The sequence below is a fragment of the Procambarus clarkii genome, chromosome 94 (genome assembly GCF_040958095.1).
Source record: "Procambarus clarkii isolate CNS0578487 chromosome 94, FALCON_Pclarkii_2.0, whole genome shotgun sequence".
Lineage (NCBI taxonomy): Eukaryota > Metazoa > Arthropoda > Malacostraca > Decapoda > Cambaridae > Procambarus > Procambarus clarkii.
The window spans coordinates 14,049,434-14,062,023 of NC_091243.1; the positions used below are offsets into that span (position 1 = coordinate 14,049,434).

Sequence of the window (12,590 nt, forward strand, 5' to 3'; positions counted from 1 at the left end):
TATCCTCATCCTTCTTAATTCCCTTTCTTGGTATGTTTGTGGACGGGTAATTATTCTTTCCTGTTCCTTGTGGAGTTGCTGTTGTAGCTGTCGGCCTCTGGCACTCTCTTGCCTGTGTATTCGCCTAGTTGTGCTTGCGGAGGGTTGAGCTTTGGCTCTTGGGTCCCGCCTCTCAATCCAGGCGGGTGTGTGAGGACGAGTGAGTGCTCCTGCTCTCGGCTCTCTCCTCTTGTCGGAAATGTGGCCGTTAACATTCTTTTCTTGCTACGTGGCGTTGATCTTTCTTTGTCTAGTTTACTGGCGTTGACCTTCCTCATTCTAGCTACGTGGCGTTGACCTCTCTCATTCTAACTACGTGGCGTTGACCTCTCTCATTCTAACTACGTGGCGTTGACCTTCCTCATTCTAGCTACGTGGCGTTGACCTCTCTCATTCTAACTACGTGGCGTTGACCTCTCTCATTCTAACTACGTGGCGTTGACCTTCCTCATTCTAGCTACGTGGCGTTGACCTCTCTCATTCTAACTACGTGGCGTTGACCTTCCTCATTCTAGCTACGTGGCGTTGACCTCTCTCATTCTAGCTACGTTTCATTGACCCTTTCTCATGCTATTTCATCATCATTTTTAATGCTTGATGACGGGGCTCTTCCTCTTGCTTCCAAAGAGCGACGAACTGCGTCTGGGGGTCATAGTTCGAGGCTTGTAACTGTGAAAGAGGGCCCCCCGGCGGCCCTCTCCTCTCAGTGGTACTGCGGGCTCACCATAGCCCGTGCTACTTGGAACTTTAACAACAACTCTAACTCTCAGTGGTACCAGATCACCGCACCGTCCCTTCCTGCCGCCACCAACAGCGTTTGTGGTCATATATTTTAATTGGCAAGACTGTGTTGTTCCTATTGATGACCTCTTATCAAGGTATCATTGTCATTGTTCCTTTTTGCTCCCCCTACTTGGTTAATAGAGTTTTATTGACTTAAATGATGGAGGAACACAACCACTTCGTCGATCTAATGTGTACATAACATGAGAAATAAAGCACACACACTCCATACACACACACACACACACACACACACACACACACACACACACACACACACACACACACACACACACACACGAGATGACCAAAGAAGCAAGTCATAGACCGGGGGCGCTGGCATTTCTAATGTGAACATTTAGAGATGATTTATAAGAGAGCTTAAACACACAGTTGACAACCGCAGGTTATGATAAGGCACCGGGCTGAGAGGCTAGAACTTACCCGGCCAAAAAGAGGTATGCATGTATTTTTACGATAGGTCATTGGCATGATATGTAAGTATGCATTTATATACGTTCACGTATATATGTACTTACATGTATATTCTCCCTGTATAAAAAATCCCAGAGAGAGAGAGAGAGAGAGAGAGAGAGAGAGAGAGAGAGAGAGAGAGAGAGAGAGAGAGAGAGAGAGAGAGAGAGAGAGAGAGAGAGAGAGAGAGAGAGAATCAGACCTCAGCACGTTGTCTTGGCCACGCCCCCTCCCCACTCACACACACACACACACACACACACACACACACACACACCTCCTGTGTGTACATCCTGACAGCGAGTTGCCAGAAAGAATATCTGCTTGTTGTGACTGTTGGAACAGGGGCACAAGAAAAGTCGTATAGATAATATCTCTTTATCATAATAATCTGACAGGGCCAATAAGAAATCTTTGAAACACCTGTCAACAGCACCTGCAGTGAGGGAACACACCTGCTCCTTATACCACCCTCACACCCACACCCACTTTCAGCACATATAGTCTCTCTCTCTCTCTCTTCCTCTCTCTCTCTCTCTCTCTTCCTCTCTCTCTCTCTCTCTTCCTCTCTCTTTCTCTCTCTCTCTCTCTCTCTCTCTCTCTCATCTTTCTCTCTCTCTCTCTCTCATCTTTCTCTCTCTCTCTCTCTCATCTTTCTCTCTCTCTCTTCCTCTTCCACAGCTAATATTACGCTTTACCGTATCAGAGTATACCCGAAACACGATCCGTGGATCGTTATAAACCATGACACAGTCCATTAAATGGTATTTAATAAACCAATAAACTCTCTTCGGTTTTGTTTTTTTCTGTGGTAGACTTTCGCACCTTGAGAAGTTCCCCGTCCCTGATATCAGCCAACATTCGGATAATTCAGTGTTTGTAAAAATCACAGGAACGTTATGTAGGCTTTGAGGAAATATTTTGAGACTACTGAATGGGATTGAACTCTGACCTGCAAGTTAGTTTTGCGGAACTTCTTATACCTTTGGGCTCATTATTGTGCAGTTTTAGAGCGTGTGTCTAGGGATTCTAGTCATTTAAGATAGACAGTAAAGCAATTTCCAGCGGTGCCTGGATGCAAGTGACAGGATGAACAATCCAGCGGGTTTTCTTCCTATTGGGGAGTGTTGTGCATGCTGCTATGGCGGTGTGTCCACTCACAGGATGAGTGGTGCTGCCCAATACTGTCACTATGGCGGTGTGTCCACTCACAGGATGAGTGGCGCTGCCCAATACTGTCACTATGGCGGTGTGTCCACTCACAGGATGAGTGGTGCTGCCCAATACTGTCACTATGGCGGTGTGTCCACTCACAGGATGAGTGGTGCTGCCCAATACTGTCACTATGGCGGTGTGTGCACTCACAGGATGAGTGGTGCTGCCCAATACTGTCACTATGGCGGTGTGTCCACTCACAGGATGAGTGGCGCTGCCCAATACTGTCACTATGGCGGTGTGTCCACTCACAGGATGAGTGGTGCTGCCCAATACTGTCACTATGGCGGTGTGTCCACTCACAGGATGAGTGGTGCTGCCCAATACTGTCACTATGGCGGTGTGTCCACTCACAGGATGAGTGGCGCTGCCCAATACTGTCACTATGGCGGTGTGTCCACTCACAGGATGAGTGGCGCTGCCCAATAAACTCGCCCCTCGGAGCAAAATTAAAAAAAAAAATCAAGATCGATCCCTATAACATGGCCTCAATATTTTATCAGAAATTCTTGAAGTTGTTGTGATTTCATTAACTACCCTAACAAGGCTGTCAAGGAGTTGGCCAATTTCTCACAAAGAAAATATACTGCAGAGGTTTTAGGAGTTTAAGAAATGTAAAATAAGATCCGTAACTTGGCTTACATTAGGCAGCCAAGAAGTGATTTGAAAACTATAATGATAGAATGCTGTATTCACCTAGTTGTTCTTGCGGGGGTTGAGCTCTGCTCTTTCGGCCCGCCTCTCAACTGTCAATCAATCAACTGTTACTAACTACTAACTATTTTTTCCACACACACGCCCCCAGGAAGCAGCCCGTAACAGCTGTCTAACTCCCAGGTACCTATTTACTGCTAGGTAACAGGGTCATCACGGTGATGCCCCTGTTACCCCATTTGTCAGTTACCCCCAAACTCTGCCCATTTGTCTCTGCCGGCGCCGGGAATCGAACCCGGGCCACAGGATTATGAGTCCCGCGCACTGTCCACTCAACTGCCAGACCCCTATACCGGCCCTATACCCCAGACCGGCACTGTGAAGACAGTCTACTGAATGTCCTTAAAAACTTTAAAATTTAAATTTGCACACACACACATTATATTTATATAACTGAAAACTCCACACCTCAGAAGGATTCAAACCCAGATTGCCAGGAGCACATGCACCATGGTGTACCCCGGTTCTTTAACCACTCGACCAATCGTGACTGTACAAAAGACGTTGGTAGCCGAGGCTATTTCCCCAACATCCCGACAGCACTTGGTGGTAAGCTTGGGCATAGATATTTCATCGAATCACCTCACTTTGTGGAGGCCCAAGCTTGAACCATTCAAGCCTGTTTGAATGGTTCAAGCTTGGACATCTACATACATCTTCAGAAGGAATTCCGTCTTTAGATTTATTAATATACGAAAGTACTTAAGGAAATTCCTGTTTCTATTCTTCCTCCGTCGACTGACACTGTCACATTTTTCATCACGTATTAATTTTCGTGATTTACACACACACACATATATATATATATAAATATAATATATATATATATATATATATATATATATATATATATATATATATATATATATATATATTTCTACCAACATTTTGTTTGGTAAACCCCATCAACTGTTGAGTGTGTTGTTGTAAGGAAGTGTAAATAGTCCCTGTGGAGTGTCAGCTCTGAACTATTACCATCGTTGTCGTGTAATATTCTAAATGCACGAGAGAGAGAGAGAGAGAGAGAGAGAGAGAGAGAGAGAGAGAGAGAGAGAGAGAGAGAGAGAGAGAGAGAGAGAGAGAGAGAGACGAGGAATGAGGTACAAGGAAGAACCAAGGGTGAAGAGCATCCATCCCTGTTAATGAATCCCCCAACAGTCTACAAGATAAACACATAAACAACGACACAGCATTACCTGGCACACCCCCTCCTCCTCCCCCCCCCCCCCTCAGTAAGAGGTTGCCTGCTGGGGTGCTGACAAGCCAAAGGTGTCGTGCCAAAGGTGTCGGGACATTTACGTTCAAGCCCTCCATCGCAGCCTCCGGCTCCCTTGACAGTTACCGCCACCTCTAAACCCACGGAGATAAAGCCGCACCACCAATGGGTTCATACGCTCTGCTCTCATTAAATTTCTTACCCCCGTGAACGGCCGGAGATCGTAAAGTTGTCGCGGTTATCTATTCATTATCCAGACGCTTGTAAACAAGTCTTTCTCCTCCTAACAAGCGAGGTGTGGGAGAAAGACTTCTACGACACTATGTACACCGTTCTACCTACCTCCTCTATTTTAGAATTTCAAAGTGAAACACGTGGTTGACGAAGCTGGTTGGGCATGGCGCGAGTGGTGATGGTGCTGGGGCCTCTGATCCCCCTCTTGCACTAAGAAAACACTCGCAGTAACACTTGTTTGCATTGAAATTTTCTCCTCGTAAATTAAGCTTGGTTCAGAGTCGGTTTGTTGAGATCCGTACTATTTCAAACAGACACCCCGCACCCGCGCCAACACACACACACACGAGAGAGAGAGAGAGAGAGAGAGAGAGAGAGAGAGAGAGAGAGAGAGAGAGAGAGAGAGAGAGAGAGAGAGAGAGACGGACAGACAGACGAGACATGTTAAAGACTTATAAAGTACTTAAGGGGGATTGACAGAGTGGAGAACACAAACATAAAAATAAGGCATAGATGGAAGCTTGAGAGTCAGACGAGTCTCAGATGTTAGACAATTTTATGTTAGTTTAGGAACAGATATGACTGAGGAATATGGCAAGAGTCAGTGCATTTGACAACTAGCGGGTAGAATGGTGGAGTCCAAGATCTATAGCTCAACCCTGCAGGCACAAATATGTGAACACACACACACACAAATGTAGATATGATAGAGCCCAGTAGGCTCAGGAATCTGTACATCAGTTGATTGACAGTTGAGAGGCGGGACCAAAGAGCCAGAGCTCAACCCCCGCAAACACAATTAGATGAGTACAATTAGGTGAGTACACACACATCCATATCAGTACGTGAAAAATTTTCAAGCTTAAGGAAGGGAAGGGAAGAAAGTGCCAAGCCATTACGACTATATAGTACTAGGAAGGGGTCAGGATAAGGATTTGGGATGGGACGAGGGGAAGGAATGGTGCCCAACCACTTGGACGATCGGGGACTGAACGTCGACCTGCATGAAGCGAGACCGTCGCTCTACCATCCAGCCCAAGTAGTTGGTATGAAAGAACATGGAGAGAGAAAAAATAGCAACAATGCTTGAGATCACTGAACAAATCCACAAGGGCCGTGATGAGGATTCGAACCTGCAATAATGTCTTGAGATCACTGTATACCTGTGAGGCAAATACCAGAGTATGACGCCCCAGTGTGGAACCCACATCTAAAGAAGCATAAAACCAAACAAGAAAAAAAACATCTAGAACAGATGTATATAGCGAGGCCAGTACCAGAACCAAGAGGATTGAACTACGAGGAAAGGCTAAATAAGAAGAACACCCCCCCCACCACCACACTTAACGCACAGTCTCCCCTTCTGCACAAACACACGCACAACTGCCTTCAGAAATCTGAATAAGGAGCCACTCATGGACCTTACATATCACGCTTTTCATACAAATACCGGAACACATGGCACCAGCCTGGAGTCATTTACTAGTTAAACCACAAAGCAAAGTTGGAAAATTCAGAGTTATCGCACCACACTGCTCGCTGAAAGAGGAGCTGAAATCCTCTTTCAGCTAAGCCTTGATGCTAAGAAAATAGTTAGAGGGATAGAAGCCCTAAATCAGAAGATAGTAAATACAGAATATGCGGTCATATTCAATGACATGTTTAAAAGAAAACCTGCTGCCAGTATACACCAATATATATATATATATATATATATATATATATATATATATATATATATATATATATATATATATATATATATATATATATATATATATAGACTGTGGAGTTGTGGTGGGGTGTGGTGGTGGGGTGTGGTGGTGGGAAGGAGAGAGGGGGGTGGGGTGGGGAAGGAGAGGGAGGAAGAGAGAAGTGGCGACAATATTAAAAGCAGCCATTGCTTCTCAACAACCCCAAGTGTTGATACAAGCGCCAGTTTACGAGAGCAATTCCCCGGGGGACTGTTGGAGACAGTCGAGTTGTTTACATCCCCCATTCTTTTAACATTGAGCTTAGCAGTTTACAGCCTCGAACTATTCCGGTCCCCCCCTCCCCATCCCCTCACGCTCCTGGGAAAGACTCGGGGAAGTCATAAAAGATCCTTGAAGAGCGAAAACACACACACGAGCGTAAAGATGTCACGCTAAAATAATACAACACTTCATTCCGGACGGAGCACCGCACTTTGCGTCGCCTCCTATCAACTTTTATTTAATTCTGACGAAGTGAGACTCGAGTCTTGTCTTGACTCTAAGTTCTTCTCTGTCTCCACCCTGGTTCCCCCCCAGGTTGTAGTGGTGGTGGTTATCCATGTGATCCTTGCAGCTGGCGTGACAAGCAGCCAGCTGTCCTCGCCTACTGTCCATCATCGCTCTCCTCAAGACCAACTTGACGAGGCGATTCAGAATGGAGATATATTGCCCCAGTTTTCAGCTGGTTCTCCTCCTCCTTCTCCATGTGAGTATATGTTATGGGTCACTGTGTAGTTAACACCCTGTGACCCTAATAGTCCTCTGACGTAAGAATATTTTCTAGGAGAGTCCTCTGTGGGCGACCTCTACTGGGTGACATTGCTTTGGTACTTAGTTCAGAGGTCCTCTGTAGGGTGCTGCTCTACAGGACTAGGATTCCTCTGGGCAGTGATGAAGACGGCCGCTGATAGCATGTGATGCATGCGTTCATCATTTCCTGGTATAATGAGTATATGATACATGCTCAGTGACTAGATTCCCGAGTATATTACTGTCTTGCACCTCTCAGTACTCAACTAAATTCGAGTTCTAGTTCCCGAGACCCGCCTCACCAGCGGATGGTCATCTACTGTAGTAATTGCCAACCCTTCTCTTTCTTGTCTTTTTACCATTTGAAATAACCTATTGTATTTAGCCTTTGACTATTTATCCAACTAGTTCATTCCACTTGCTCACTTCTGATATGCTAAACATATTCTGTATATCATCCCTGTCACTCACGTATGATTCAAGTTTCCACCCATGTCCCCATTGTCAGTCTTGACATGTCCCTGACATGTCCTCTTCCGCTACTTGACCAGTTCTCCAGAAAATCTTATGTGTTGCAAATCGTGTTGTCTCGATTCCGTTTCACTGAACAAATCCCCAGGGGCCGTGACGAGGATTCGAACCTGCGTCCGAGAGCATCCCAGACGCTGCCTTAATCGACTGAGCTACGACATGGTACAAGAATTGCAACCAGAAATTCTACTGAATTTACTTGGATCCTGCAGCCTCTCCGAGACACAAACCAGGATTTTCCGTTTCACTTTATCCTTGCAGGTTTCCTTTTCAGAAACTTCAATTTGTCAGTAGTATTAATATCAATATATTGACCAATACATTTATATCATCGTCACTATTTATGCCCCTTTGCTGCATCATCAGTTTCCCCCTCATAAAACAGTAGAGACGTTAAACAGGATATTTATGTCTAATACTTTTATCAGTTACTGAAAATATATCTAATTATTTTCCCCTTGTTGTTTGTTTTATCTCACTTGCTTTGTTAGTGATCCCATCAGCGTTTATTTACGATGATTTGATGCTTCTCTTTATTATATTATAAACCGAGTTGAGGGAAGTGAAGGGAACTATCAGGAAAAAGCGCCAAGCCATCACGACTATATAGCACTGGGAAGGGATCAGGATAAGGATTTGGGATGGATTCAGGTGTAGGGTGTAGGTAAGGGGATTGATGGAGGGTTCAAGGATGGAGAATGTTTGGTAAAGGTCACTGGGATGGATTAGGACTGTGAGTGCACTGCTTGCCTATCCCTTGCCCTTGTGTGGCAGTGTACAACAGAAAGATGATTTTGCATATTCATACATTAAAACATTGACTGTAACCATGATATTATATATGTGCTTCAGCCTACACTTTAGACCTATTGTCTTGTGAATGACCCTCTGTCCTGTGTGACAGTGAATACCAGCATTATCCTCACTTTAATAAGACTTAATTGAATTCCTCAGATTAGGCAAAACTGTAATTAAATTTTGTCAATAAAGATGTTAATAATAATTAACTGCTTGCACACAAATCCTTCTTCTTCCCTCTTTCCTTACCTACTGATTTATTTTCCCTCTACTCCCTCATGCTTTACTGATTCTTCTACCCCTCTCTGCCCAATTTTATATTGGTTCTTTTTTCTCTTTTTACCACTTGTGCCTCCTACCTTTCTTTATCCTTTCTTCCACCTCCCTCCCTCCCTTCCTCCATTCCATTTGTCAGCCCCATCATACAATTAAAGTATTACCGAGGCGTCGAGACTCATCCACTACCCTGATAAACACACGGAGGACAGGGGGCTCCTGCCCACCATATATATATTCCTGGGTATGTCAGGGATATATATATATATATATATACCATGACGTGTGTGTGTGTGTGTGTGTGTGTGTGTGTGTGTGTGTGTGTGTGTGTGTGTGTGTGTGTGTGTGTGTGTGTGTGAGTGAGTGCACGCCGGGAGTGCCGTGGGGGGAGAGCATTCACAGCGCCGCCAGAGAGAACGACAAGCAACATCGACGCGATTTAGTGAGCTATCAACGACACCTGTTCTCAAAGCTGTCATTTAGGAGGGCACTGGGGGAAGAGAGTTCCGGGTTTAGCCCGCTCTCAAGGCTGATGTTCCCATGGGCGGTAGCTGAAATTTCCGTCTCTACGGCCTCGGGGCGTGTCTTCCCAGTTTCCTTCTGGCTCACAGATTTAAAGGTTGTATTTGAATAAGGCGCTAACTTTTGAACGAGGCGGGAAGCGACTGTCGCCCCTCTGCCCGAGGTGATTAGAGAACACGACGACACGAGGGTGGTAGTTCTCACAGCTCTACTACTGCCCCCAGCGGTCTCCTCGCCTCCCCACCATCCCCCCCTAACCCAGGTTGTCATTTGCAACTGCCCGCCATATATCTGTCTGCGAGGGTGTTCATTGCGCATCGTATTCAGTAATTTACTCAGATGGTTGACAGAGTCTCGGGCTGTGAATCAGCGCCCTGCATGTGCTGGTGTCACTCACGTCCCTAGGGGGGGGGGAGGGAAGGGGAGAAGGGGAAGAGGGGGAGGAGAGAGGGGAATTGAGGGGGCAAGAAAAGAGGAAGGGAAGGGAAGGGGTGGGGATAGGATGTGAGTGGAGGGAAACTGGGTGGAAGTTACTCAAAGGAGAATGAAAGGGGGGGAAATAGTTACACAAGGGGGAGGGGAAGTGGGGGGGAAGTGGGGGGGAAGTGGGGGGGAAGTGGGGGGGAAGTGGGGGGGGAAGTGGGGGGGGGAAGTGGGGGGGGGGGAAGTGGGGGGGGAGGGGTTTATTAAGTGATGGCGGAGGAACGAGGATTGTTGGGAGGGGGAGGGGGGGAAGGGGGCGTTGAATCCACTCCTCTCCACCTGTTTGCTTGCTCGTTGTATCTGCACAGTGTTACTTCCTTTCACACTGACTCACTCACTCACACACACGCACTCTCTCTCTCTCTCTCTCTCTCTCTCTCTCTCTCTCTCTCTCTCTCTCTCTCTCTCTCTCTCACACACACACTCTCACTATACCTCCACTGTTACCACTGTTAATGTCGACTTTAATTTGACGTGTACGACCCATATTTTCGGGTCTCAAACATCCTGCGTCTACTAATGCGTTCCATAATGTCACCCATGTTGTTTACGAGGTCGTGTGGGAGAGGCTGAGGGAGGGAGGGAGGGAGGGAGGGAGGGAGGGAGGGAAGGAGGGAGGGAGGCAAGGGAGGAAAGGAGGCATGGGAGGGAAGGAGGGAAGGAAGTAGGTACAAAATAAAGGAGAGGTGCAAGTAAGTACATAGTAAAGGATATAGAGAGGGAAGGAAAAAGCGAAGGAGGGGAAGGGAAAATATTGCAGGAGGGGGAATTAAGGAGGGAGAGAAGGACTGAGGGAACGAAGGAACTATCAGCAGCAAGCGCCAAGCCATTACGACTATTATATATAAAATTGGATAGGATCAGGGGGGGGGGGAGAAATGGTGCCCAATCACTTGGACGGTCGGGTATTGAACGCCGACCTGCATGAAACCAGGACGTCGCCTTACCGTCCAGCCCAAGTGGATGGAAGGACTGAGGGAGAAAATGAAGGAAGAACGGACAGAGGGATGGATACAGGGTAGGAGATGGTCTTTCTTTCGGGAGGGGGGGAGGGGGGGGGAAGAAACATCCTCTGACGTTGTCACTCGGACGGTGAACGTGATGAACAGTCTGTTATCGGACTTAACCGATACGCCCGACTGTGAACTTTTTTCCCTGGCTGTTCATTTAAATAACTTTGGCCCCGAAGCGCAACATATTCTATTTAGGTACAAAGTTCCGGAAGATGTTATCTTTCTAGGCGTTCCAGAAGCTGTTATCACTCGAGATGTTCCAGAAGCTGTTATCACTCGAGACGTTCCAGAAGCTGTTATCACTCGAGACGTTCCAGAAGCTGTTATCACTCGAGACGTTCCGGAAGTTGTTATCATACGAGACGTTCCGAATGCTGTTATCACTCGAGACGTTACAGAAGCTGTTATCATACGAGACGTTCTCAATCTTACTGTACCCAAAAGTCTCCCTGAGAGTAGTTACAGCACGCCCGAAATTGCTGAACCACTCTCACACCTTGGGCTTATTATATCATTAAAATAAACCTCTGAAAACAAAAGGAAAAACAAAATTAACATACCTTAAAACTCGTCAATTGTTGTCCCTCGGAGGTATATTATCATTTCTTACCTGTAATGATATGAAATATAATTAATTATTTATAGCATTTAATACATTTTAATTCTCATTTAATCCATATATAATTCAATCCCCATATGAACAAACACATGTTAATAATATATATCTATATTTATCTATATAATCTGCAGGTCAGGTGAAGGTGATACTTGAGGTTCAAGGAGTTACTTACCGTCATATGAAGGGTGAGGACTCGGTGGTACTTCGCCTAGTGTAGGCACATTGGGTCACGTAAATGCTCCAACACTATCCTCACATTACTGAAGTACACTTTTAGCTCCTTGCCGACTAAAACGCAATTGTTTAACACTTTAACATTCGGACTCCATAACTCACTGTGACCGAATACTGGCCCCTCGTATCGAACAGTTGTGGTATAATTAGCTAGTTACACTTTGCATGTTTCCACTCATCACGGCACAAACGCCTACTGCTATATCAAACGTTTTCACGATCTGGCCTGAGGAAACAAGAGGGTTCAGAAGGTGTTTCATTCTTGCTTCGAGTGAACTCGTTGATAAACCCGCTCGAAGCCTGGTGATGTTTTCTCACAACCCAGTTTCAAAACTTGGCATAAATGCTTCATTAATTTCTATGTTGAAAGCTCACCTCCTTTAATGCTTCACAACCGTAATTGATAAGCAAATATTTCAGCATTTCCTCCTGAATATTGATAAAATGCTCGTTGATCCAAATGTCAAACCCTCTCTCCCCCCCCTCACCCTGTTTATGAATGACAAAAGCTTTACACACGACTCACAACTGATGACGTCTGAACACTTCCGGAACAAGTGCTTCACTGACGAATTTTATTTGAATCACAACGCTGTAAATGCTTCACCCACGTACTACAAATGCAAGTAATCGCCAACAGGACCTAAACACCTAACCTAACCTATGCCTAACTATACATAGAACTTTTACATATATTAATATTAATATATAAATGAGAACAAACCCATTTTTAATACACTATACGATAGAATGAATCAGTTGTTGGACGGTCACAGAGTTCAACGTATCTGACTTGAGGACGGGTTGAAATATTGTATATGCAAATACATAAATACCTAATCTTACTAGCCCTGTGTATACACAAAATTATATTATATTATTAAATGTCGAGAAAATACGGTTTTTGAATAGATAGTGCAGTAATAGATTATATA

General features: G+C 45.3%; 1 protein-coding gene across 1 annotated transcript in view; it reads right to left on the minus strand.

Annotated features, from left to right (window-relative positions):
* Positions 1–11,772, minus strand: part of LOC123747370 (zinc finger protein Noc) — a 126,522-nt gene extending 114,750 nt beyond the window's left edge. Inside the window, exon 1 of the mRNA XM_069319742.1 lies at positions 11,594–11,772. Coding sequence (XP_069175843.1) covers positions 11,594–11,599 — 6 coding nt within the window. The 5' untranslated portion in view covers positions 11,600–11,772. The remainder of the gene's footprint in view (positions 1–11,593) is intronic.
* Positions 11,773–12,590: the final 818 nt, after the last annotated feature.